At 35.7% G+C, this 23,979-nt stretch overlaps 1 protein-coding gene and 2 long non-coding RNA genes across 4 annotated transcripts in view; 1 reads left to right on the forward strand and 2 right to left on the reverse strand.

Annotated features, from left to right (window-relative positions):
- The window catches only part of LOC119073432 (protein crumbs), a 30,960-nt gene extending 10,311 nt beyond the window's left edge, over positions 1-20,649 (reverse strand). The window contains exons 1-5 of one of the 2 annotated variants that reach the window (XM_037178912.1): positions 20,211-20,649; positions 6,226-6,351; positions 1,357-1,566; positions 969-1,245; positions 62-909 (exon numbers count right to left, since the gene is read on the reverse strand). In XM_037178912.1, coding sequence (XP_037034807.1) covers positions 62-909; positions 969-1,245; positions 1,357-1,566; positions 6,226-6,351; positions 20,211-20,259 — 1,510 coding nt within the window. In that variant the 5' untranslated portion in view covers positions 20,260-20,649. The remainder of the gene's footprint in view (positions 1-61; positions 910-968; positions 1,246-1,356; positions 1,567-6,225; positions 6,352-20,210) is intronic. The other variant, XM_037178921.1, reaches the window with a different exon arrangement.
- Positions 751-23,946, forward strand: LOC119073450. The gene is made up of 4 exons (XR_005087044.1): positions 751-761; positions 7,433-7,438; positions 12,839-12,842; positions 23,896-23,946. It is a non-coding gene; the product is annotated as an uncharacterized LOC119073450 (long non-coding RNA).
- On the reverse strand, positions 3,039-3,311 carry LOC119073455. The gene is made up of 2 exons (XR_005087046.1): positions 3,273-3,311; positions 3,039-3,229 (listed from the first exon to the last, which is right to left on the reverse strand). It is a non-coding gene; the product is annotated as an uncharacterized LOC119073455 (long non-coding RNA).
- Positions 23,947-23,979: the final 33 nt, after the last annotated feature.

The raw sequence follows: 23,979 nt of genomic DNA on the forward strand, positions 1-23,979 counted from the left end.
ACAATACACCGAAAAACCGATTAACAATCGTCAATTGTGATGGTGACCGCGAAGAATGTACCTGTATAACCTCTCGGACAGATGCACGAAAAATTGGATGTTGTTCCAGCACATGTTCCATTATTCAAACAGTTGCAACTCGTACTCTGAGCTGATTTTGGGATCGGAGTGCTGAAGCAGTTGCCATCGTTGTCAGTGATACATACACATTGACCGTTAACACATTCCATATCTGGTGCGCATTCGCTTGGACAAGGTGGTCCAATTTCACAATTCAAGCCGGAATATCCAACGGGACATATACAGTTGTATCGGCCATTTTTCAGATCGATGCATGTACCGCTACCGCACGGATGCGACAAGCATTCATTCACCTGCTGTTCGCAATTATTTCCACCAAAACCAGGCTGACATTCACAAGTGTACGAACCGTACGTATCGAAGCATACACCACCATTCAGGCATGGATTACTGATCACACATTCGTCAATATTTATCTGACACAATGTCCCCGTATAGCCGGTTCCTGTACAATTACATTTGAAGCCACCGATTTCGTCGATGCATTCCCCGTCATTCATGCAAGGCTGGGATTCGCAATCGTTGAAATCAATTTCGCATCGTAGCCCGGTAAAACCAGACAGACATTCGCATTCCAAGCGGTTCGTATTGTGAGGAACTTTACAGGTGCCATTGTTCTGACACGGATTATTCTCACACAGAGGATGTGTGACAATTTCCGTTTCGCATAGCGAGCCTGTGTAACCAGCAGCACAGGTGCAATGGAAATTTCCCCGATTATCTTCACTGCAACGGCCTTCATTCTTGCAAGGATCAGACGCACACGGTGGTCCTGTGTCGATTTCACAATTTTTACCGCTGTACCTTGCCGTACAATGACATTCGTAGCTGGAAGAGAAGGAATTTTAACTCAGTCCATAACTGGAAGTACCATTTGAACAACATACTTATCAGCTCTTGATATACATGAACCATGCTGCATGCAAGGATCGTGCAAACAATGGTCTACAGGTACGCGGATCAACACATCACGTTGCTCACATGAGCCAGGCCTTAACGGACATGGTCCGAATACAACACCCTGTGAATTCATCCCGCTTGTATTGAAAATCAGTCCGGGTCCATGTAAAATGCATCCGGAATATGATTTGCCCAACAGTAACACAGCGGCTTCGTTCTTAATTTCCGTGTCGGTCAGAAAGATCGAATTGTACGTTGAATTAGCTGACATTGAATGTAGAAATAAGTTTTTTAGTTAGAACAACAAAAACCATAAACAAATCGTCAGGTAAATTTGGTTCCGATTTTCCGGTTCACCATTACCCACATACGAACCTATTACGGTTGATTGTTTGTCCACAATTAAATTCAAATTTCCTAATTGATACAGAAACTGTATTGTATGCCATTTGTTGTCTAACAATTTGCATGGAACGTTCGCCTCGACCGACACAGTCGGTGTTAGCAGAGACACGGTCACTGCATTCGAATTCACCGACATCATGAGCATGTGACGATTATATCGTTGCAATAGAAACTCTCCGCCTGAAAAAAAGACAAACATTGCAGTTTAATCTTCACATCAATCCAATCAATTTTTGCTGAACACACTGTACAGTACAGGTATAGTCTCGTTAAGGCAAATTTCGATTAAATTGAAATTTCACGGTAATTTTCAATCAGTTGCAATACGGTTTATGATTCGCAAAAACTCTCTTTTTCTCGGTAAAACCAGATGAAAATTTGTAAAAAAATAAATATTAGATTTTGGATGTATGGGTCGGTGTGAGTATGTTATGAGAAAAAAAATTAATTTCTTATTTTACCTGCACTGTGTGAGAACCACAAATTCTTTAACTAAATTTATATATGGAAGTTATAAAAACGGCCATAAAAATTTATGTTTTTGTTTGCATTAGAGATTACAATGTACGTTACAGGGAAATAGATATGAGTTTCTCAGCTCAAGATGTGGTACCTGTTAATGCAAGATGAATTTGAGGTACAGGTTCTTCCTTACCAAAATGATTCATCTTATAGCACACTTGCAATTTAATGTATCAGGATGGCTTCAAGATTTTACAGAATCTCAGAAATGTTTCAAATTTGGCAGATTTCAAAAGTTTGGAAAATTTCACAAATTTGGCAGATTTCATAAATTTGACAGATTTCACAAATTGAGAATTGAGAGATTTTTTGAACCAGAGAAGTGAGATTGTTGTTATGAGTTTATGATGATCATCGATCATGTCTATTTGATAGACAATCGAGTGAGAAATCGCTTACTTCACTCTATACCGAAATGATTTGATTACGGAATGACAACGATCTCAGCACTTTTCATAATTCATCGTGTCATTTATGCCTATAATTGCATCTCATTTTTGCACTAGTGACGAAATAGTTATTTATCTACCAAGGTAGTTATGAAGGTATTTTTTCGCACTAGATGTCGATTGTCGACCCGAGGCGAAGCCGAGGTCGACAAGACGTCGTGTGCGAAAAAATACCTTCACCATACCTACCTTGGTAGATACAACGTTTTTCGCAATTTCGGGCCATAATCATCTTTCCAATGCAAAACATGTCCTACATTTTGTTCCAAAATTCTTTTGTACACAGAAATTCATTTGAACGATCAAGAAGGCTGCATTTTGATACACATTGCAATGTGATGTAAAGAGACACGTTGAATGAAATCGAGTAGTCAATGCTTAGTATATACGCTTCAACAATACGTTCGGTATAATTGTGCCGAATGGCTATAATCGCTGCTTTGTGTTCAAAAACCTTTTGGTGTCGGGGGTTCGATTTCTGGTCAATGCAAGATTGCGTGCGAAAAAAAGTTGATATCGCACTGTGTCCAGGAATACAGTGAAATAAATACCTTCAAAACGACATTAAATGGATGCATGGAAAGGTTTATGGACCGGAATTGCGAAAAGTACATTTTTGTGCTTGAAGACTGAAATTCGACGGATTCCGACACGCATTCTACGATCGAAAAGTTCAATTTATCTGTACTTCTCAGAGAGAGGTATTTGCGGCCAAGAAAGTACTATCCCGGACGCTCTCTCCGGCCGAAAGTGGATTTTCATATATATTTATCCGGCCGCGATCAAGTGTGCATGCTTTGTTGTTGAAATGGCTGTAGAGTGATTTCTATGTTAATGGTGTTGTGGTTTCATCTCATTTCAGTTTTCAAGCACTCGTCGTTTGTGATTCGTGATGAAAGCTGAATTTTTCGGTACACGTCGTAAGCTTGTCCTACTCGGCTTCGCCTCGTTAGGGCAAACTTACGACTAGTACCGAAAAATTCAACTTTTCATCACTCGTAAAAATGTACTATTTCGCAAACTTCGGACTGCAACTTTTTGACTGCACTGTCCTTAGTGTTTCAAGCATTTCTTTCGTCACTTGAACATGAAAGAGTAGATTACGTACTGGTTTAGAGGTTTTTATTTTGACGGGTGTGCCGATGGCCGAGGTATGCAACCGTACAAGTCAAAATAAAAATCTCCAAATCATTTTACTCGCGAAGAAACTTGATCGAAACAAGTCTCCAGGGGGTGCAGCGAGTAATTATATTATCCCGGGATAAAGCTGAAGTGTCTGTTTCATCTTACTTCAATAACATTTTGATTCACACGAAATCTGGAATTTTTGACTTTTGATTCCTCAGTTGACTATCACCTCAAAAACTTCATCGTTTGTAACGTTTGAATGAAGAAAAGTTTACCAGGTTTCTCCTAAAAAATTCAAGAATCTAGGTTTCTTGTATGCAAATGTTTCTATCTAAAATTTTTCCTAATTTACGACAATTTGAAACATTCCACTGCACATTGCATACATAGTTTATGATGTTGTCTCGCTTGAAAATGTGAAATGAATAATTTTATGTAAATCCGAATAAATATGCTCTTTGATATGCAAAATACGCATCGTTTTCATCGTTCTAAATTTGTTCCTATTTGATTTTACCTCTGAATACAATCCCAAATCATCACATAAATTTATCGGAGTACCAACAATAATTCCTATCAGACCATAACGCAAAATATGAATTCTCTCTCGATTGTTTAGCCAGAAAAATTGTTGGAATGGATTTTAATTACCACTGAACGGATGCATCTACAATCAACCATATATACATCATCACACAAGACAATAGAGCTTTGTATTTATTATTTACACGTCGGAATATGATGATAGGTGTTTCCAAACACGATCCGAAATTAAAAATCCGAAATATTTTTCTCTTTTCTTTACACTCTCTTGGCGAACAGTTTAAACGCTTCAAAGTGAAACGTCGGCTTAAGAAATTGCTTCGATTTTTTTTTGAATGAATTTAATTACAGTGTTTCATATTAACGGACGATTAATAAAATGTGAAATTTGATTGATTTCTTTATTGCAAGATTTTTTATCTTTTGATTTTGAGTTGGCCAATCACGAGACAATTAACACGAAATTTTTCATTTTTGAGTTATTATGGGTACCGATACGGTATAATAATAACCCAAACCGATGATTTCAATTTTCAGAAATTTTACCAGTTTTGGCGACAAGCAGTGTGATCGACAATGTCCAGGAGTGGACTGTTTTTTCTTTGTCAACCCTTCGAGAAGTTTGTAATTTTTTCGTCCTAGAATGTCTCATACACCGCTCATACGAAGTTTTTCGAAATTTTCAAAAGTCCAGTGTGTGCGTCTCTAAAATGCCTACCAACGCCTTTAATTTCAGACAAACCCTTTTCTTTTTGTGAGAGATATCAATCAAAAACGATTTTGACTACCCCAGTGTAGGCCAATTTTTGACCGGTTCTAGCAACCGAAATTATTCCAATACAAAATTTCTCCTGTAACTTACTCAGAAAAGTGAGCTGTATCAATTAACGCTTAGCTTTTAAAAATCGCCGGTGGCTTGTTTTATAAAACTTGCTCGATTTTTTCGCAAGTTGACTCATAATTTTAGAATAGTTGAATTTTCGTGTGAATTTTGTTGATCCGAGGCGAAGCCGAAAACATAACTTAACCCCTATATAACTTAAACAACAAATTTTCGACTTAATCGAGATCGTTTCAACTACGTTTTAACAGAACAAATTCCTTTTCAACATTTCTGTAATATGTTCCATTCATCGTGAGAAAATTGATAATGGAAATTGGAATTTTATTACTCGCAAACAAGCTAAACTCAATAAATTGTTGACTATTTACGAGAGATTGTATTATAAACAAAACCTAAGGTTTGCTCCCTTTCGAGGAGCTAATCGTAAAATATTTCAATTTCAATTTCATTCGATCGTTTTTTTTTCTGAATTGCGTTAATGAGTTATATTCTCTTGAGAGAGTAGTATTTAATTGAAAAGCAACAAAATGAGCATCAAAATACAATACACCGAGGAAGATATGAAATTAATCGTTTTGAATCTTTCTTATTATATTATTTGATTGATTTTAAATGGACGTTTGGTCGTAATCACTCATGTAACGATATTCTATCAGTAAATGAAATGAACAATAAGCTCTGGTTATCCACATGAGCACGCATCAATAAACGAAATTTGAGTGCCACTTATACATAATTACCATGACTTTTTACATTTAACTATGTCAGAGTCTCTATATAGGTCTATTCCAAGGATATTTCAGCTGTGAAAACGTCATCCATATAGACATAACCAAAAAATTATTGTTGACGAATGGTTCGCAAAAGCGTTGAGGCTATGACTCTGTAGATGCTCTCGTTTGTTTTCAGTTGTCAAGTTTCGTTTTTACCTTATGATGGAACAAACCTATCAGTTATTGTTAACTATGCACATTTAATGAGTGTAATTTCAATTAATCCAAGATTTCCTTCTGTGAATATTTCTATGAGATCATAGTCGTGATCGGTATGATCATGGATTAACAATAGGTAAAATCGAAATTAGATTGATATTTCGAAATTCCGACATAGACAAATGAAGATCATAATTGGAACGTTCGAAATTGTTTTTTCTGAATTGCTCCAAAAATGACGTCACAAATGCTGAATGAACAATAACTACATGAGCACACCGAAAACCACTCCTATGCATATTGTAGGAGAAATAAAGCAAACGACTTATCGATTTTAGGTAAATTAGGTAAATATTATACTGCAACGAACGGAGCAACGTATTGCACGTGATACTGAAATATTAAAAAACGGTATATTTACCTAGACACGTTCGTAAACTCAATGCCGAATGACCCCATATTGGCATTGGATTGACCAATCTCAAGTACGATGATGTTCCATTGAAATATGCTTCCTTCGGATCATCTGCTAGTGCGGGAATTATGACTGAAAGAAGAGAAAATTGGAATTATTAACGGTGCCATAGTTAAGCGACTGTGATGGTATTATAACTGCAATTATAAATTCCTTCAAATTTTTCATTAAATGACTCAGACTTCACATAACCGGGACAATTTCACACCCGGCATTGTAGGAAGGACCACCCAACCGGACGACTGTTAATTCACATATCATAAAAATGTCTCCGATTTCGGGTGGTCAGTCTATTCAGTCCTGTTTCATGATGAGGCGATCAAAGCGCACTTTTGTTCAAAAGCCGATATGCTACGATATTGCGTAGATTAATAACTAACTCAACTGATGATTATTTTTCACCAACTGTTGGCTGATACAGTCAACCTTATCTACTAAATTTCTTTAGGAGAAGTGTTGCAACGATCCACACATATAACATTTTAAAATCGATTGTTCTGCCGCCTGACAATATCTTTTAAATAAAATCTTAATTAACTTTACGAGATTTATAAAAACCCGATATCCACCTGTTCCTACTGCTTTCATGCAGTTTGTATACAATCATATATGGCACGCGACCCGAACAGATGAAAAGCAGCTGAACCACGAAGTGGTGTGTAACATTGACATTTTTTTTTAAAACATGATCGATTCCGAGTCAAGCCAGGGAGTCTGTCTGAGTATTTTCCCAATTTTCAAAAATGTTTTTTTTACTACCTCGATGAACTTTGTCTCCCCACACTGTACAGTGAACGACATCTCAAATGTCTCACTGTCAAATTTTTCTGAGAATTTTATTGTCATTGAAAATTCACAATGAAATTCTTCTACACTGTAGGTGTAATGTATATCCTACAACCAAAATTATCATAACAGATCTCGTCTGTGAAGCTTCACAATAATTCCGAAAGGATTTTGTAAGAATTTCGTCAGGAATTACCTACTTTCCCGCAAAAAAGAATTAGATAACATTGGATGCTGTTAATGCAATACATTTCATCAGGTAACAATTTTGTGATAAAAGTAAACTAACCAAGAGTGTTTTTGAGCAACAAATTTCGGTAACTGTCTTCGTGAAGTGTAGATTTTAGAGTGTATATCAGAGCCGAAGCAAGTTGTCCAAAAACACACGAGGGGATTCGCGATTATCACAAAATTGTTTCCGAATGAATGAATTGTGTAGCAGCATCCAATCTGCCGTAATTCGGATAAAAAACAATTTCCCTTGGAAATAACAAAACAATTTCTAGTAGTTCTTTTGTTGTTTCATTGTAAATTGTTTTTCTTCTGAATTTCGGCAGCAATGTAACTCTGTTTTACTTGCAGCACCCTGCGAAAATGAAATTTTCGCAAGGGGCACATCAAGGGGCGAATTCACAAGTAAAATACCTTTCGTAATTGTTCGGAGATTGTTATTTTGACACGAGGGATTATAGTTATCGCCTTCGGCTTTGGCTACCAACCTCCCTGACGGCAAAATAAAAATCTCCAAACAAGGACGTAATGTAGTATTACTGCCTATCTCATGCGAAAGTTGAATTTCACATAAAACTTAATGAAATATTCCACATGTAATCGACCATTTACGCGAGTGGCACATTGCCATGGAATGTTCAACTTTCGCATGGGGCAAGCAGTAAAGATAAATTTCTGATGATAAAACGGCGATGAATAATACTATGCACAAAACGGGTTTGTGGACCAGCTGGTGAACTCAGCAGCAGCAAAGTACTGCACATCTAGAACTATTTACCAACGTGTTTGGATTGAAAATATAAAAACGAAATCGGAAGAAAATGATATTCTGACCCAATTCTGACGAACAGCCAGCCAGACTGGTTCAACGTTAGAGTGTATTTCCATTGTGTCAACGTAGGATTTCAACAAGGAAATGAAAAACGAATTTTCCACATTTTTACGACAATCACACACCTAATACTTCGATGAGTACATTGTCCATTGAAACCATAAGACCTACATTGTGAACATAAGTGTTTTTAGACCCGTACGAAGTACTGGGGTCTTATAGGTTTACGCATACGTTTGTAACACGTCGAATTGGACTCCCTCCCTGAGTAAGGGGAAACCTATTGTGGTTGTCTAGAGATGCCAAATCCGCGAAAAAAAATATGTCCGTCTGTCCGTCTGTCCGTCTGCACGATAACTTGAGTAAAACGCATCCGATTTTGAAAATTCTTTTTTTTCCCGTTTGGTAATGTCAAAAGACAGGCTAAGTTCGAAGATGAGTGATTTTGGATCGACCCCTCCCGAGCTGTGGCCCAATAAGTGCTTTACGGTTTTTCGAAGATATCTCCGGACATTTAAACGTTAAACTTGTAAGTGATACGTCAAATAAAAGGTACTTACAATACCGATCGACAAAAAAAAGTTTATGGAAATCGGATGACCGACTCGTGAGTTAGACCCCTTGGTGTGGAACAGGCACAGGGCGGCAAGCAGTTTTTGCTTGTAGGTCGGCCACATTTGAACATATTTCGTCTGTTTTAGCTTTATTAGATAGGTATTGACCGTACCAATCAGGGAAAATTTTTTTTATGAAATTATGTTCTCCGGAGCGTGAGCTAGGTCTCTTGGAGTGAGCTCTTATCTGGCTACTCGGAAGTACAGTGAACGTGGTGTATTTTGACAATATCTCGAGTAAATTTCGACCGAATTTCATGAATTTTTTTTTTGTTTGAAAGGTATTAACGAATGCGTCGGTACTATTTCCGGTCTCCTAACAAAATGACTGCCGGCGGCCATATTGGATTTTAGTAAAATAGAAATATCTTGGGAAAAATGATACTTAGAGAGTTTCTGTTAACATGGAAATAATTTGTTATGTGTGTGGGGTTTCAGGGATTACATATACGGACATCTATATATACCTATATACAGCTATATTGAGCTATATACAGGCATATAGAGCTATATAATAGCATATATTTATCTGTGAAATGTTTATTTATAGTGAAATATAGTTAAATATAGCGGTATATAGCTGTTTAAATAGGAATTTATCAAATTTGTCTTCGTACGGGGCTGTCTATATTGCCTCCGGCAATTTAGTTGTATATGATAACAAGGCAAAGAGTGGATAATGTAAGTGATTTTAAAGGGAGAATAGTTTTTCAGCAGAGAAGAAAATGAAGTAAGAGAAATGAAGAGTTTCACATTAAAGGCTTTTGATACGAATAGGTGTTTCGTACGGGTCGGCGTTAGCTATGTTTTTTTCGTAAAACAGTAACTGGATTAATTTATTTCTTTTTTCATTGATCGGATTTTGTGGTGTGTATTAATAGATAAAACAGTTAAATAACCTCTCAGTGGAGGCTCACCTATAAAGCAACAACAACAACAGAAAAAAGATCGTCGATCGGAATTTGCATAAACATTTCTCTTGCATGGATCACACAGCGGATTATATACCTTCGAATCATCATCATTGTTCTCAATAAACACGATGGCCGGTAAATAATAAGAACATGATTAATATCAGCGAAGTGGGCATTATACGTACGTTTGTGATGTAACTACTACTAGGTCAGCATCGTCTCGTCATTATATACTCTGAAATAGTTTGATTATTTTTTTAACATCTGTTGAAATTTGTTTTCTTTTATTTGCTTTTTTTTGTTAACTTCCCATTCGAGAATGATTGGAAATTGGAAGTAGATCGTTTTGAGTTGTGTTGTTTCATTTTTTTTTATGTATGATAACTAATTTGACTGTGAATTTAATCAGAATCGAACCGTATACAGTCAAGCGTTGAGAATTTTAAAATTTAATTTCATTTCGAACAAACAATGTCCAAGTGGTAAACAGCACAAAGGTTGATTTGAAATCGTGAGACTCGTTTGAATTTTTTAACTAAATTTTATAAAGAAATTAAATTTTATTTTCCACTTTTTAACGATATAACGATGAGCACACATACCTTTGCGTATTCATTTAACAGGTGTACGATAAACAATAAATCAATTGAATGTCTTTTTTTCGTTTCATTTTTGTCTATTTTCAGGGGGAACATTAAAGGTTTTATTCAGTGAAGACATCGTAGGTTGTCTTTTATTGAACGTCTTTGCAGCGTTTTCCATTTGTTTGAGCATTGTTATTGTTGTTGAAATTTATTGCACTAAGTAGTCCCTATCAACGGATGTAGATATTGATGTAGATATTCAACCAAAAGTCTCAAACAATAAATTTAAATAAAATCCAGAAATAAAATCCAAAAACAATTTAGCCTTGAGGTAACATCTCATTAATTATGGCTAGTTAAGACACTGTTCACAATTGACGTCACGCGGTAAGGTATTTTTATAAATATTTTCGATGATAACTTTGCATCCGTGCCCTTTCTGGAAAAGTGGGGACCATCGTTTTCCTGTCAAAATGTGTTGGCTCCGAGCAAAACTAATAAACGTTTGTGGTGACGTAATCCAGACGAAATAGTTCCCGAAAATTGGCACAAACCCTAAGTTTTCTGAGTCAGGTAGGCTACATCACCACAGACATTTATTATTTATACTCAAAGCCAACAGTTCTTGACACAAAACGAGGGTCCTTTTTCCCTCTTAGGCTACACTTAGCGTTGTGTTGATTTGTCTTAAGCTAATTTAAAGTCTTGTCGCACGGTGAGGTGGGATGGGCTGTAGAATAATGTCACAGGATGTCAACGGATCACGAAAAGAGTGTGGATCTGGTAAAGTGTGTTGTGACACGCCATAAGTATAAATAGGTATTAGAGAAATGTGGGCAAAGGGAAGAGGGATTAAAAATCCTGGAAACTTGGTCGACCTTTCGTGGTAACAATCTGTGCTAGATTTTAAGGTGTAATATTCCAGTAAGATCAAGTAGGTCAGCTAAGAATCGTCTACTCCTAGGACACAAAAATTTGAACCTTTCCTTATCGAAAGTTGAGGAATCGATCCACAAACCTCAATATAACGCAAATTAATGACAAAGAATACTGTTTGTTCACTTGTTTCTATAATTACTTGCTAACGCCACTAGCGCTTACATGTCGTATTGCAATGTAAAAAAATTGGATCCCTCACAATTCGGTGCTGTGTGTAATCAACGCACTTCACGCAAAAGTGATGATCATAGTCGACAGCTGCCAAATAGTCCTATTTTGTATGAAATGCTTTTTCACAGTGTTTTACAGTTGTGTGGCACACTGTCAATTTTGCGTACCCTATTTAGAGTACCACTCATGCTTGAAATGCGTCAACTGTTGCAATTATAAATGGTGTTCCAGCAAAAAAGGATTTTGCTAATTGCGGTCACTATCAGTTGATTTACAGCTTATGATAATGAGCATTTGTTTTTCCTTCACAAAGGACACAAGTGAGCTATCGACTTGATCGAGGACTTGATCTTCATACTTATTTGAGAGATCTTTACATTTTGGAAAAACTGGCCATAGTGATATGATTCGATGATTGATTAGGGAATCGCGGAAATTCTTCGTGCTAGTCGCTATTGGCGAGGTATTTTAGCGTCACTACCGCAACCTTGCGAACAAACGTCGACGTATATTTCTATCTGTTGCGATGAGAACTACATTCAACTTCGGACAAAAATTGTTATTGTTCAAAATGTACATGCAAGTGTAAGATACCTTACCATTGCACTCTTATCTTTTGTATTGCAATTCGTGTGCCCTCTATCTGACCGTTTTAGTAGATTCAGAAGTTAACTGTTACAAAACAAATGTTCGTAACCAGTGTGTCTACAATGCGAGTTGTTGTAGTGTTCCATTAAAAAAAAAAGTGAAGACCAGAAAATAAATAATTTAAACAAACTACAGCAACAACACTAAAATTCAACAATGAGTAAAAACGTATATATTTATGCCGTATAAGACACAAGGCATGTTAAATTCGCGAACGGAAAACGCTCCACACAAATACAAAATAAATTATAATTTAAACATTTTTATGTTAAAAGTATTTTTACAGCGAGAATAATACTTAGCTCGGTAAGAAAGATCGGATTTTTTTCCTTTTGTTTTGTTAAAGCAAATATATGACGTCAGTGGTATGGTTCAAGTAACACGAAACGTATTCTTCGTAGACCATGTTATGTGTGATCTAAAGAACTCTTGCAGAAATTATAAGAAACAATTTAACGATTTTTTCCTGACTCATCCTGGGCGGAAGTAAGGCAATTCAAGATAGTATAAGATTTTATGTGGAAGTTTGGCGATCTTTTTTTCTTCTGGGGAGTCAATGTGGGAAACTTGGTTTCGTGTTTCGAACACTAGGAGCGTCCTAACGACCTAGAGAAACTAAAAATTTTCCAAAGCAAACATTTTACTTCTTATGTAAGTCAATATACGGCAAGGCCATATTATACCATAGGTTTCAAACCGGTAGAGGAACTCACATTCGCATGTGCTCTCAATCTATAATTCTGTCGAAGGAAATACAACATATAATTTGAAAATAAGTTGATCGTTGTCCGGTGTGTGATTGAAATGGATTTGAAGTCAGCCTGGATATGAATAGCACAGCAACGTTTTATCAGTTTTAGCAATAGTAACTCAATTTCTGGGTATGGACCGTATTAACTTTCTTAAGAGTGATATCGCGAAAACTTCAGTTGATTGGGGAACAAAGGTTCAACGGCTTAAATGTATGATAGCTGGTTGGATTCGTCTGTCTATTCTAGAGTGAACGTATCTTTGACTTTTTCGATTAAGGTATTATTTTCGGTGTAGAGTTCAAACTCATTTTTCGAGTCATTTTTTGACAGCGGTCGTTGGCCCAAACTTTATAGGTTGGAGGTCTTCAAAAGATTGGTCTTTTATCGAGGCATGAGGCAAATAGGTAATGAAAATTCACAACCAACGATTATTTGCCATCAGAAATAGAAAGTTTTTTTTTTGTAATTACAAATTTTGCCCAACCTTTAGTCAATATTATTTACCTAAAAAATTCTTAACATTACCAGCTTGTGGTGCACAACGTTTAGAATTTCAAATTATGTAAAATTTATGAATTCATTGGCTACGACTACACCATATTGCTAAATCTGAATTTCAAATGCCACTCCAAATAATCGTCAATATTAAATAGAAAAGTAAATATTAATATCCATTAACCGGATCATGTTACCGAAATGCCGTCGATGAAACGAATACGATACTCGATAGATATATTATGTGGTATATTGACGAGACACATTTCTGTTGTAAAAGTATTTTTTACTCTCGAAAAGATATTTCTTAAGTGCTCACACATTATGTTCGCCTTGTTAGTCATTCATTACATTTCTATTGTGCATATATTGATCATGACTTACACTATGCACAGAAGAAAGTCTTGAGTAAAAAAAAATGATCTTTTAATTACGCGTTCAACATTAGGTCCTAGAAGTATTCCAACAAAATTGTAGAGTTGAAACAGACCTCGAGGAAGCAACTGCATCTGCATTTTGATTCTTAAATGGAAAGAAACTTTTAATTTGACGAGTCAAGGTTAGTATCTCGTAATTTCATTGGATAAATCTGGTCTTTGATCTATTCTCAATCAGTACGATAGTTGTTGCTTCAGGACGGTACCAGTCCGGATCTTTTTTTTTTTTTATTTCTGTGAGTTACAGTGTTGATCTGACATCTAGTACTTCATTAGTTTATTAACTTACATTCCGTTATAAAAGCGAACACCAGCCAAAGTTCATCGTCTTGGTCGATAACAGATGAAATCCAAGTCTGATATTTGGATTTCATGCAAAAAGACATCCTTAAGACAAAGAGAAAATAGGTCGTTCGCCGATCTAACATTTTACCTCCAGATATTTCTTTGGTGTAATTTTTCCACGACTACAATGTAAACTCTGAACTCGCTTACGAGTATACAAAAATGGAATATAGACTGCATGGTCTTGTAATAAATTGCTGCGCAGAGGTATTTCATTGAACTTTATGCTTCAAATGTGCCATCATTGGGTATAGTACCAACTACATACGTGACAGTCTCAACTCAATTCATTTTTTTCTTCTTTATTAATGCAAAACTTTTCTTAAAATTTTTTTTTATTTACGAACGAAATAAACATTTTTTATGCTGAGACCAATGTCTTCGTTCATTTCATGTGCAATAACATGAACCAGTGTGTTCTTTTTAAAGAAATTTTTTAAACCATAAACACAGAGAAAAGAGACGACTTCTAAGAAAGGTAAAAGAATGGAAGACATTGAGAAAAAGTTACATTAACCAGAACAGAACTTGTTTTCTTATTTAATTTTTTTCTTCTTCTTCGTTCGATGTGTATTGTATTGTCCGAGTTGTTATTCGGTGGAGAAGAGGTTACCAAAAGGTTGCAGTTAGTGAGCCGAATATTTTTATTTTTTTTTATTTTTCTGCTTGATGAATTTGGCATAAAATTCATATTTTCTTTCAGTACGGTCGATTCGTAATGAATCTCTGCAAATGTTCTGTGGGTCTCTTCTTAAGTTTAATTGAATCAGCCGGAATCAAAGCAAATCAATATACGTGATCCGCTCACAGAGTCAATGAAGGCCGATGCTAATTGTCCTAAGTACTTATCGTCCGGAAAGTGCGAATAGTGGAATAAAGATTAATGGCACAAAGTGCGAATCGTCGAATAAAGACTAATGACAGATGAACTCTGTTATACGATGACCTCTGATCTTAAATTAACAAACTGACTGAGAATATTATATTTGAAGCATAGCACCTCCTATTTTTCACAAGGGTTTAACAGTTTTTTAAAGTCTATACGCCCGCGTCGGCAATTAGCCACTTCGAACGATGAAAAGATGTTACGATTTTCGGTCTAATTTGACGACATTCCACCTCACGATTCACACAAAATCTAAACACTCACAAGGTAAATATGTAGATGATATTCGTTTCACGTTTTTTGTTCAAAGAGATAGCGCAGAAAAAGTTAAAAATAACATTTGATTGATTGTAATCGAATCGCACAATTTTTAGCGAAATAAATAGAAGGAAAGAAAGAAATGTTCGTTTCAAATTAAAAACTCGTTATTTATCGACGTTACAAATAACACAAAATCAGTGAACAAAATTAGCAAAATCATTGAAATGAATCATAACAAAAATTCTAATTGGTGAACGGGTTTCATTCATTTAATTTTTTAACATTTTCTATTGAACGAAGCTGAAAGTTTTATAATTTTGTTGAGTGAAAATTAAAAACGTTAACTTCAAGAGGAACGTAACTCATTTCTACAAGTTTTTTTCTGTTGTTCAAATTTTGATGATGTGCGCAAATTGTTTGTCTTGTAGTCCACAATTACACTGCTAAACTAACAAGTTGTGGACTGGTTGATGTTGTGGAAATATACAAACAATTGAATTTGTTTACTTTTCAGTAATTCTTTCAATCACGCAAGGTTAAAAGTAGACACGACTTGCGACAAAATTATTAAGTCTGTTACTTCTTGTATTGTGTTCACTGTTTCATAAAAAATCTTTTACTTCATTTGTTTTAACATTTCTATATAGATCGACAATTTGTCTGGCTCAGTGTTTATTGTTAATAGGTAACAGCATGAATATTAGCCGTTACTATAGATGGTAAAGTATTTTGTACTCTGTCATTTTTGCAAAAATAAATAGGTCAGCAGAAAAGGCCAGAAGCTTTTATAATAAATCGATCGTTTTATTTGCAAACAACAGTTGAAGTTGAGGCACTTCCATCATTTTATCATACAAACGAAGGCAATGAAATTTGAGCACGAATTTGCTTCATCTGTTTTTCAGCTGATCACAAATACAATCAAAACTGTTTATGCTTGTTTATACAGTTGAAGCTGCAACACGCTCGCACGTATTAACAGTTTTGATTGTTTGTGTGGATCAGCTGAGAAACAGCTGAAGCAAATTCGTGCTCAAATTTCACTGCCTCTGACTGTAAAAACTTCTATACTGAATTAAACGGGTTATGAACAGCGACACTAATTCAAGTGAAATGGTTTTCGGAGTCCAGCTTCTTCGTTGCGATTTACAATGATTTATGAACGGCAAGAAAATCCAATTCGATTTTTCAATATTTTCTTTGACTTGGCTTGTAACATCGGGCATCAAATCAAAAACGAATACAATCGGAACGGTTGCCCCTTGTTATAGAATAATTAGTTAGTGCGGGCTTCTGATAAACCGAACCGTATTTTAAAGAATAAAGGTAGTTATGTTTCAAGAATGGCATAGTACAGTGAAACAGGCAGATTCATTTGATGAGAGTTTAAAATTCATACGTACTTTCAGACCTAGGCTGTTAAAGCGCGAATAAAATCCATTTTCTTGTGTACAAAAATCATAAAAATTATCCGTCTGACTGACCTCAGGTGATACATAGATCCGTGCCTGTAGGGTTGTGATTTTGATGGAAGACCCTGACTAACACAAAATACATAAAACGAATGTGTAAACGGCTTAAACGGGATTTAGGTCCCTTTTTAGAAATGAAATTGTCTCTAATTTTGTCTCTGATTTTCTTTACTACTTCGTGCCTTCAGTAATTTTTCTGTTGTTTTTCAAAGTTAATTAAAATCGACTGAGCCAGACAAGCCATAAAAAATTTCGTGAAAATCCAACAAAAAACAATCAAAACTGACCGTTTGAACTACGAAACGAATTGTGCGCCGTTAAGTAAGTATATACAACAAAACCAAAAAGATAATTACGGAATCTTATAGCTTGTACACGACTCATAAAATGTGAACCTTCCTCAACTTGAAAGTTAATTGTTTATCGTCTAGCATTAGAACCATGAAAAAAAAACGTCTTCAAAATTATTATTTCTGGATCATTTTCTTCTAGAAATTTTTTTATTGATAAGAAAGTGAATGACGCGCGGCTTGATTTTAATGTTTTTTTTTCACTCTGTGTTTTTTTTTTTGTATACACTTGTGTAAGTGTATGTTGTGTTCACCTTTAAGAGTATATATAATTTGTGGTACAACAATTGAGGTTCTTTTCTCTGATACATCGTTACGGGCCTATTTCGTCTTTAACTTAATCTAAAAAATTAACAACACGAACAGAAGGTAGGATATTCAATGGTTCGTTTTATTGAATCGGATTAAATTAATCCCACGAATCGATGGTATGCGTTTGTGTGCTTTTCATTTCGTGTTTTGAGGGTTCCAGTATTATAATAGGACTGAAATGAACTTACCAAATTTTACGAAATCTTCTAATTTAGTAGAAATTTTGAAACAAGTTTTTTCATTCAAGGTATCAAGGAATGGTAACATTATCTGTCGAATTAGCATGTTTTAGCTTTTGTAATTTTTGTGAAATACTGAATAGTCGTTGGGCTTGGTATAATGTGATACATTTTTTGGCTGGCGGTTTTGCTTTAGTTTGGGATCGGTGCTGTTGTTTTTCTTTGCCTAAAAAAACAGTTTAACACTGTCTCGACAATTGAAAATTGTATTTTACTAATTTGATACAAAATGTAGAATACGTAAGAGATCACTCATATCTACACTGTCTCAGGCAGTTTCCTAGTACACAACTGTGAAAATTTTTTACGATTGACAACTATCGACATATTGTGATGCTGGTAGCAATGTCAATAAATGAGATTTTTTCTGAGAACGCATCGCTGGTGTCAAAATCTATGGGACAAGTGTGCTAGCCTGTAGAGGCGCCACATTTTTATCATAGTACTTCATACTCTGCGGCTTATTTATCTGCGGTCTAAGAAACCAGAATTCCCGCATAAGCCCAATAGTGACACCTGCACTAAAATCAGTCACATCTGACTTCTTCGACACGCAACTGTTCTATTTTAACACAAAAAAATCATTAAAGAACAAAGGACACGAAGTATCTGAGTTACAATTTCGAAATTTAAGATTAGTTTGTAAATTTCGTAGTAGAGCGATGTCGCTACAAAAAATCGTTACAAAGCTTAAGCTTAGGGCTAAGCAACTGTACACATTTTGACACGTGTACACGTACACGTGTGTTCCAGCTGTGCTCAAAGTTCGTCGACGGTAGCAAAAAAAAATCGTCAAAAATTGGCCATTAGACACAAAATCTAAATAATCAGTTACTAGTGGTGGAGAGGGCTTGTAACCATCTGTCCATATCGACAATCGAATATATCGCCCATTGAAAATCGTGATTTTTCGACTACTTAAGCTGCGAGCGCACTTACACCGTTTAGCTCTCCGTTTACGTTTTAACAATGGAAAGTGGGAGGAGCTTCCATTGTTCACTCGTAAACGGAGTGCTAAACGGCGTAAGTGCGCTCGCAGCCTTACGGCTACAGCTGCAGTCGAATTTTTTTTTGTCATAAATAACTATTTCGAACTTGTATCGAAATGGTGACACACTTTTCCGTGCTTGTACCGAAAAGAATGGCAGTTGCGTTGATTTTGTCTTTATTTAATTTTTATTTCGGTGTTTGTCTATTGTTAAAACGTATACTGTGCACCGAGTTGTGCGAATTGATCTTTGTAACACGCGTCCCAAATTTCGATCTCGCTGCGCTCATGTGGACAAACTACAATTACTAAGGTGATAAAGATGTTGGTGAATCTCTGCCACTTTGTTTTGTAAGACTTATTAAGAGAGAGCAGAGTTTCTGCTGTTTTCTTTAATCAAGACCGGATCGTAGGGAAAATTTAAATTAAATTCGAAGAGCCTTCTTATTATACAGAAAAGTAATAAATGTTGACATTCTTAATAGATATGGGGGATGTACGTGCATGTTTTAAGTCTCATAAGTTCAGTAAATACGGAGTTCGATAACCATTGACAAATTTTCTTATTGAACAATTTCATCATTGAAGAATTTATGGCATATGACGTAATTACAAACATTGACATCGGAATATCTGATAGACTTCGATTGTATTTTTACAAAAAAAAGCATTTCATCAGACGAGTTGAGTAAAATGCCTGTATTTTCATTTAAATAAGAATCAATTTGTTTTTACAGTGCACGTTCTTGAAATCGAAGTGAGAACATAAAGTACTAATACAATCCGGATTCTGGACTCATTTATGAATGGCTTTCATCTGTTATCGATAACGACTTCAGAAATAAACGGCAATCTGTGACAAAAGAGGTCTTACATTGCAAACACAATGTTCAAAAAAATGGAAGTAAAAGATTGGAAATCTCTTTGAAATGCTTGGATCAAAATGAAGTAATAGATCCGATGGTCTAACTGATGCTATTGCTTGCCGTCTGTGAAAGGTTAAACTCACTAAAGTGAAAAGACAAACGATTAATGATAATGACGCTGACCACTTTATGGCCCGATAAGCATTACACAATTAATTCATTCAAAAAACGTCTACGAGAATATAGAGAATGAATTGTGTCACCAAGACGTTTCTCAACTACACATCAATAAAAATTCTTGGAGTCGATAAAACCGATCAATAAAAACGCCCACCGACCGAATGGTTTCGGCTATTTTTATGCTAAATATACATGAAATTTGAATGAAAACACAAACAAAATTCATTCCGACAATCACACTTTTCCGATCAAAATTGTCCATAAATTCAAAAACGAATAATCAAAGTAACATTCATCCGTGACCATCGCCGTTGTCAGGTGGAAATCGTAGCGTTGGTATGTGTTAGACACAATATTGTTGTTGTTGCTTTAACAAAAGAACGCATTGCATGACGATCGTTCTACACGCACACACATTGAGACACCCACAAAATTTACGGTTAAAAACTGACTAGCACACGATTACAGGCGCATTTTACTTTTAGAAAAACCTGTCGCTCTAAAGGTGTGCAATCACTATTATACACACACTTAGCAGGTTTGTATGAGTGGTTGAGTATGTTGACGATGCGATGACGATCACTCATCGACAAAATATTTAAACATTCTGTTTGGCATTTTTAGCTTACCGATAATTAGAGCCACCACTAGTGATTCCAATGCTACACTTAATTTCATTTTGTTCCAGTCATTAGGGATAATCCAATTTTAACACAAAAGTAATATTGTCACAAAATTCGCTCTCGCACTTGGTCACTACTAACAACAAAAATCAACGAAAACAGAAAAAATTATACAATGAACGCAAATCGCAAGAAGCACGGACAACAAAACACACGTAACCGTTTGCTTTTAGCTCTCGTAACTGACTAACTGAAAACTGACTGAATGGAATTGAAAATTCATTGAGAGAGAGATTAATAAAGTGTTTCGGTCTCTGTGTTTGGTAGAATGCGGTACCGACAAAACGTATGTACTCATTAGTGGTGGAGGTGCATGTGTTTGTTTACAGGTAAACGAGGTAAACTATAATGTGAATTGCACAATAAAGTTATGATTTGGCTGTGTAGGATATGTCGATACAGATGCATGTTTTAATGCAGCGGCTACCAATGATCACTTACCGACAATTTTTCGTTGGCCATCATGAAAAGATGAAAGATGAACATTAATTGGGACCGCGATCTTCGAAATCAATATGCAATTCGTAATATCTTTAAGATTCTTATGGATTCCTTATTTCTGCGACTGAAGAGAAACACTACCCAGTGAAGTGCTGCTTATTTTTGAAATTGCATATGGCAAGTCGCACACGGTGTGGCCTTCAGCAATTTAATGTTTTCCTGTTGCTGCCGTCTTTGTATAAGAGATGCATGCAAATTACGGCAGTTTAAAGAGGAGATCATCAATAGTTATCCAGGAGAAAGATTTTTTTCCGCGAGTTGCATGGGTTGCATGGTGTTGCGTGCATACTCGCCAAAAATAGTTATTTTCGTTTGGGTTACAATTCGCGACAATTTTTCATGCGAAGTTTCGCCCCTTTTGACTCGAGAAAAAATCCAAAATTGACCTCATTTTCGTCTCCGAAACACGAGAAACACTTTCCCGAGTTACGTATAATACTTGTCGTTTTCGGAGCGAAAGAAGCAGTTTCGTGTGAAATCGATACAGTTTACCCGGGACGAAGTCGAGATTTATTATCACATGAAAACGCAACTTTTCATTGTTGTTCAGAGCTAATGGATTACAATTCACTGTTTTTTTTTAGTGAAATCGTCCTTATCACTTACTTTCGACCCAAAGGAAATTTGATGGGACGAAAGTTAGGGAATTCATGATTACGTCCCTTTGGTGCAATAGATATTTGCGTATATGTGGTGGACACTAAATTTTAGGTAATTTAGTGAGTTGTGGCTTGAACGAAGCGAAAGTGCCTTAAGTCTACCGTCCACAAGACACACGTTATACAACTTTTCATGCCGAAAAAGGCCTAAATTTGTAGAAAAAATCTGAAATCTATATCCAAGGTGTCAAAAGCGGTATACATGTCTGTTTGAAACGGTTGATCTCTCCTTTCAGGCTACAACGAAAGAAATTGACAAGAATCAATCGTTCAAAACAGAGACTCGTAAGGTTACTCTATGTTGAACAAAGAAGTATAAAAACTTTGTTGTCTTGCGGCCTTGCTTTTTTAGCATTTTCTGGTCACAAGACAACAAAGTACCGTACTGTCCTGCTGGGAAATGTTTTGTTGAGGAGTGTGGGATGCATTCCTTGCCTTCGGCTCGAAATACAATCTTCCAACACCCCTCAACAAAAAATGTCCCAACAATTCTGGTACGCGTGTGCCCCCATGTAAAGATCGAAGGAATACTTGTGTGACGATAGTGACACAGTACCTGTCTTGGACAATTGATTTAAGGCAATTTCACTTGTAGTGCTCACTTAGTTCGGGTTGCATCTCGCGAAATTGCCTAAAATTAATCGACCAAGACTTATTGATTGAAAATTTAAAATTGTGATAAATTCTGAAAATTCCTAGAAATCTCTTCAATTTCTTCTCTTGTTTTTAGGAGATTTTGTCAGAATTTTTAAGAATCAACATTTGTTTTTACTCACTAGTCCAGGGCCTATTTTAAATAATTTTAATTACTAAAAATTACCAAAAATTACTAAAAATATTACTAATTTTAGTAATTTTTTGTAATTTTTGGTAATTTTTAGTAATTAAAATTATTTAAAATAGGCCCTGCATGCACTCGTCTATCGAAAACAATTGAAACAAATCGAGTTTTTAAAAAGTGTTTTAATTCTTCATCTTATTTCCATATTTTTCTTTCATTTTTGTTTAAAATTGTTCAATATTATGGGCATACAAATAAAAATTATCTCTCATTTATACCTTATCTCCAAAATAAAATATTATAAATATAAGTGGAACCTAGTTAATTTCACATAATTAATAGTCTTGGGCTATTCAAATATTTTAACTGAAATTTCAATAAATTTAAAAAAAATTGTACAAATCATCCGGAACTCTCATCAAAGGAATCGGACAAATTTCTTTTCTTGACTCAATGACGAAAAGTAAAACTTTCGTTGCCTTTATTGAGAAAAATGTTGTATGCAACTCGGTGTCAAAATTACACATCTGGTGCCTAAATAGTTATTTTCCTAACGCATGCTAAAATCCTTTTTTTTTTTTTAGCGAATTAGAGGTTTCCAGTTCGAGCCGGAGGCGAGTGATGGAATCGAATTCACTAAAAAGGCCTTTTAGCATAAGTTAAGAACAACGTTTTTACTAAACGAAGTGGGAAATCAGCGACAAAGTCGCGATATTTCAAAAATAGTATGATACAATTGATAGCCCTGGTGCTTATATCATCTAGTCAGACTCAAGGTTTTTAATTTATCTTTTTATCCTAGATGATCGAGTATGAGAAAGAACGGAAAAAAATCCGGCTCCAGTGGACTGGGAGTTCCGGTAATTTTACCGTTTTTTGGACAACTGGAAAGTTGGAAAGACTCACTCAATGCAAAGTTGTATCGGTTATCCGAAAAACCGAAAATTTCGGTTCGGATAGAACCGAACCGAGAATTTCGGTTCGGATTGAACCGAACCGAAATTTTCGGTTCGGTTTGAACCGAACCGAATACTTTGGTTTTGTCGTAAAACAATATGAAATGAAGGCAGACTTGTCAAAATTGATTGATTTCATTATGAACTAAACAAAAAGAAGTAAATGGAGCAATTGCATGCGATTTTTGTGAGAAAACGAATTTGACAAGAACTTATGAGATTTTCAATTCTCAATAAAAGTATCATGCAATTGCTCCATTTACTTCTTTTTGGTTAGTTCATAATGAAATTAATCAATTTTGACGAGTCTGCCTTCATTTCATATTGTTTTTCGACAAAACCAAAGTTTTCGGTTCGGTTCAATCCGAACCGAAATTTTCGGTTTTTCGGATAACCGATCCAACTCTGACTCAATGTCTACATTTTTTAAAAGATTTTTTTTTCGTAAAAAACAAAATGGTGATTGGGGGTTAAGTGACCATTTTCCGGAAACACTTTTTATGCAATGACTTTGAGGAAACGTACAGCCACCATTTTAATTTTATTTTCGATGTAGGTTCATGATTCATGTAGCTATGGGACCCATTAAAAAATTCTCGATGTCTGGCAGAGAAAGGTCTCTGGGATCCCACGATATTTGAGATAGTGGTCAAATTGCCGATTTCTCAAAGTCAGCGGTTTTTTATGCAGTGTTTCCAGGAAATGGTGATTGATCTGCCATTTTGTTTTTCTAGTTGACCAAAAAACGGTAAAATTGCCGGAACTACCGGTTTACCGGAATCTGGGGGAAAATGTAGTTCCGTACTTTTTGACGCTCT

Source organism: Bradysia coprophila, chromosome II, assembly GCF_014529535.1.
Source record: "Bradysia coprophila strain Holo2 chromosome II, BU_Bcop_v1, whole genome shotgun sequence".
NCBI lineage: Eukaryota > Metazoa > Arthropoda > Insecta > Diptera > Sciaridae > Bradysia > Bradysia coprophila.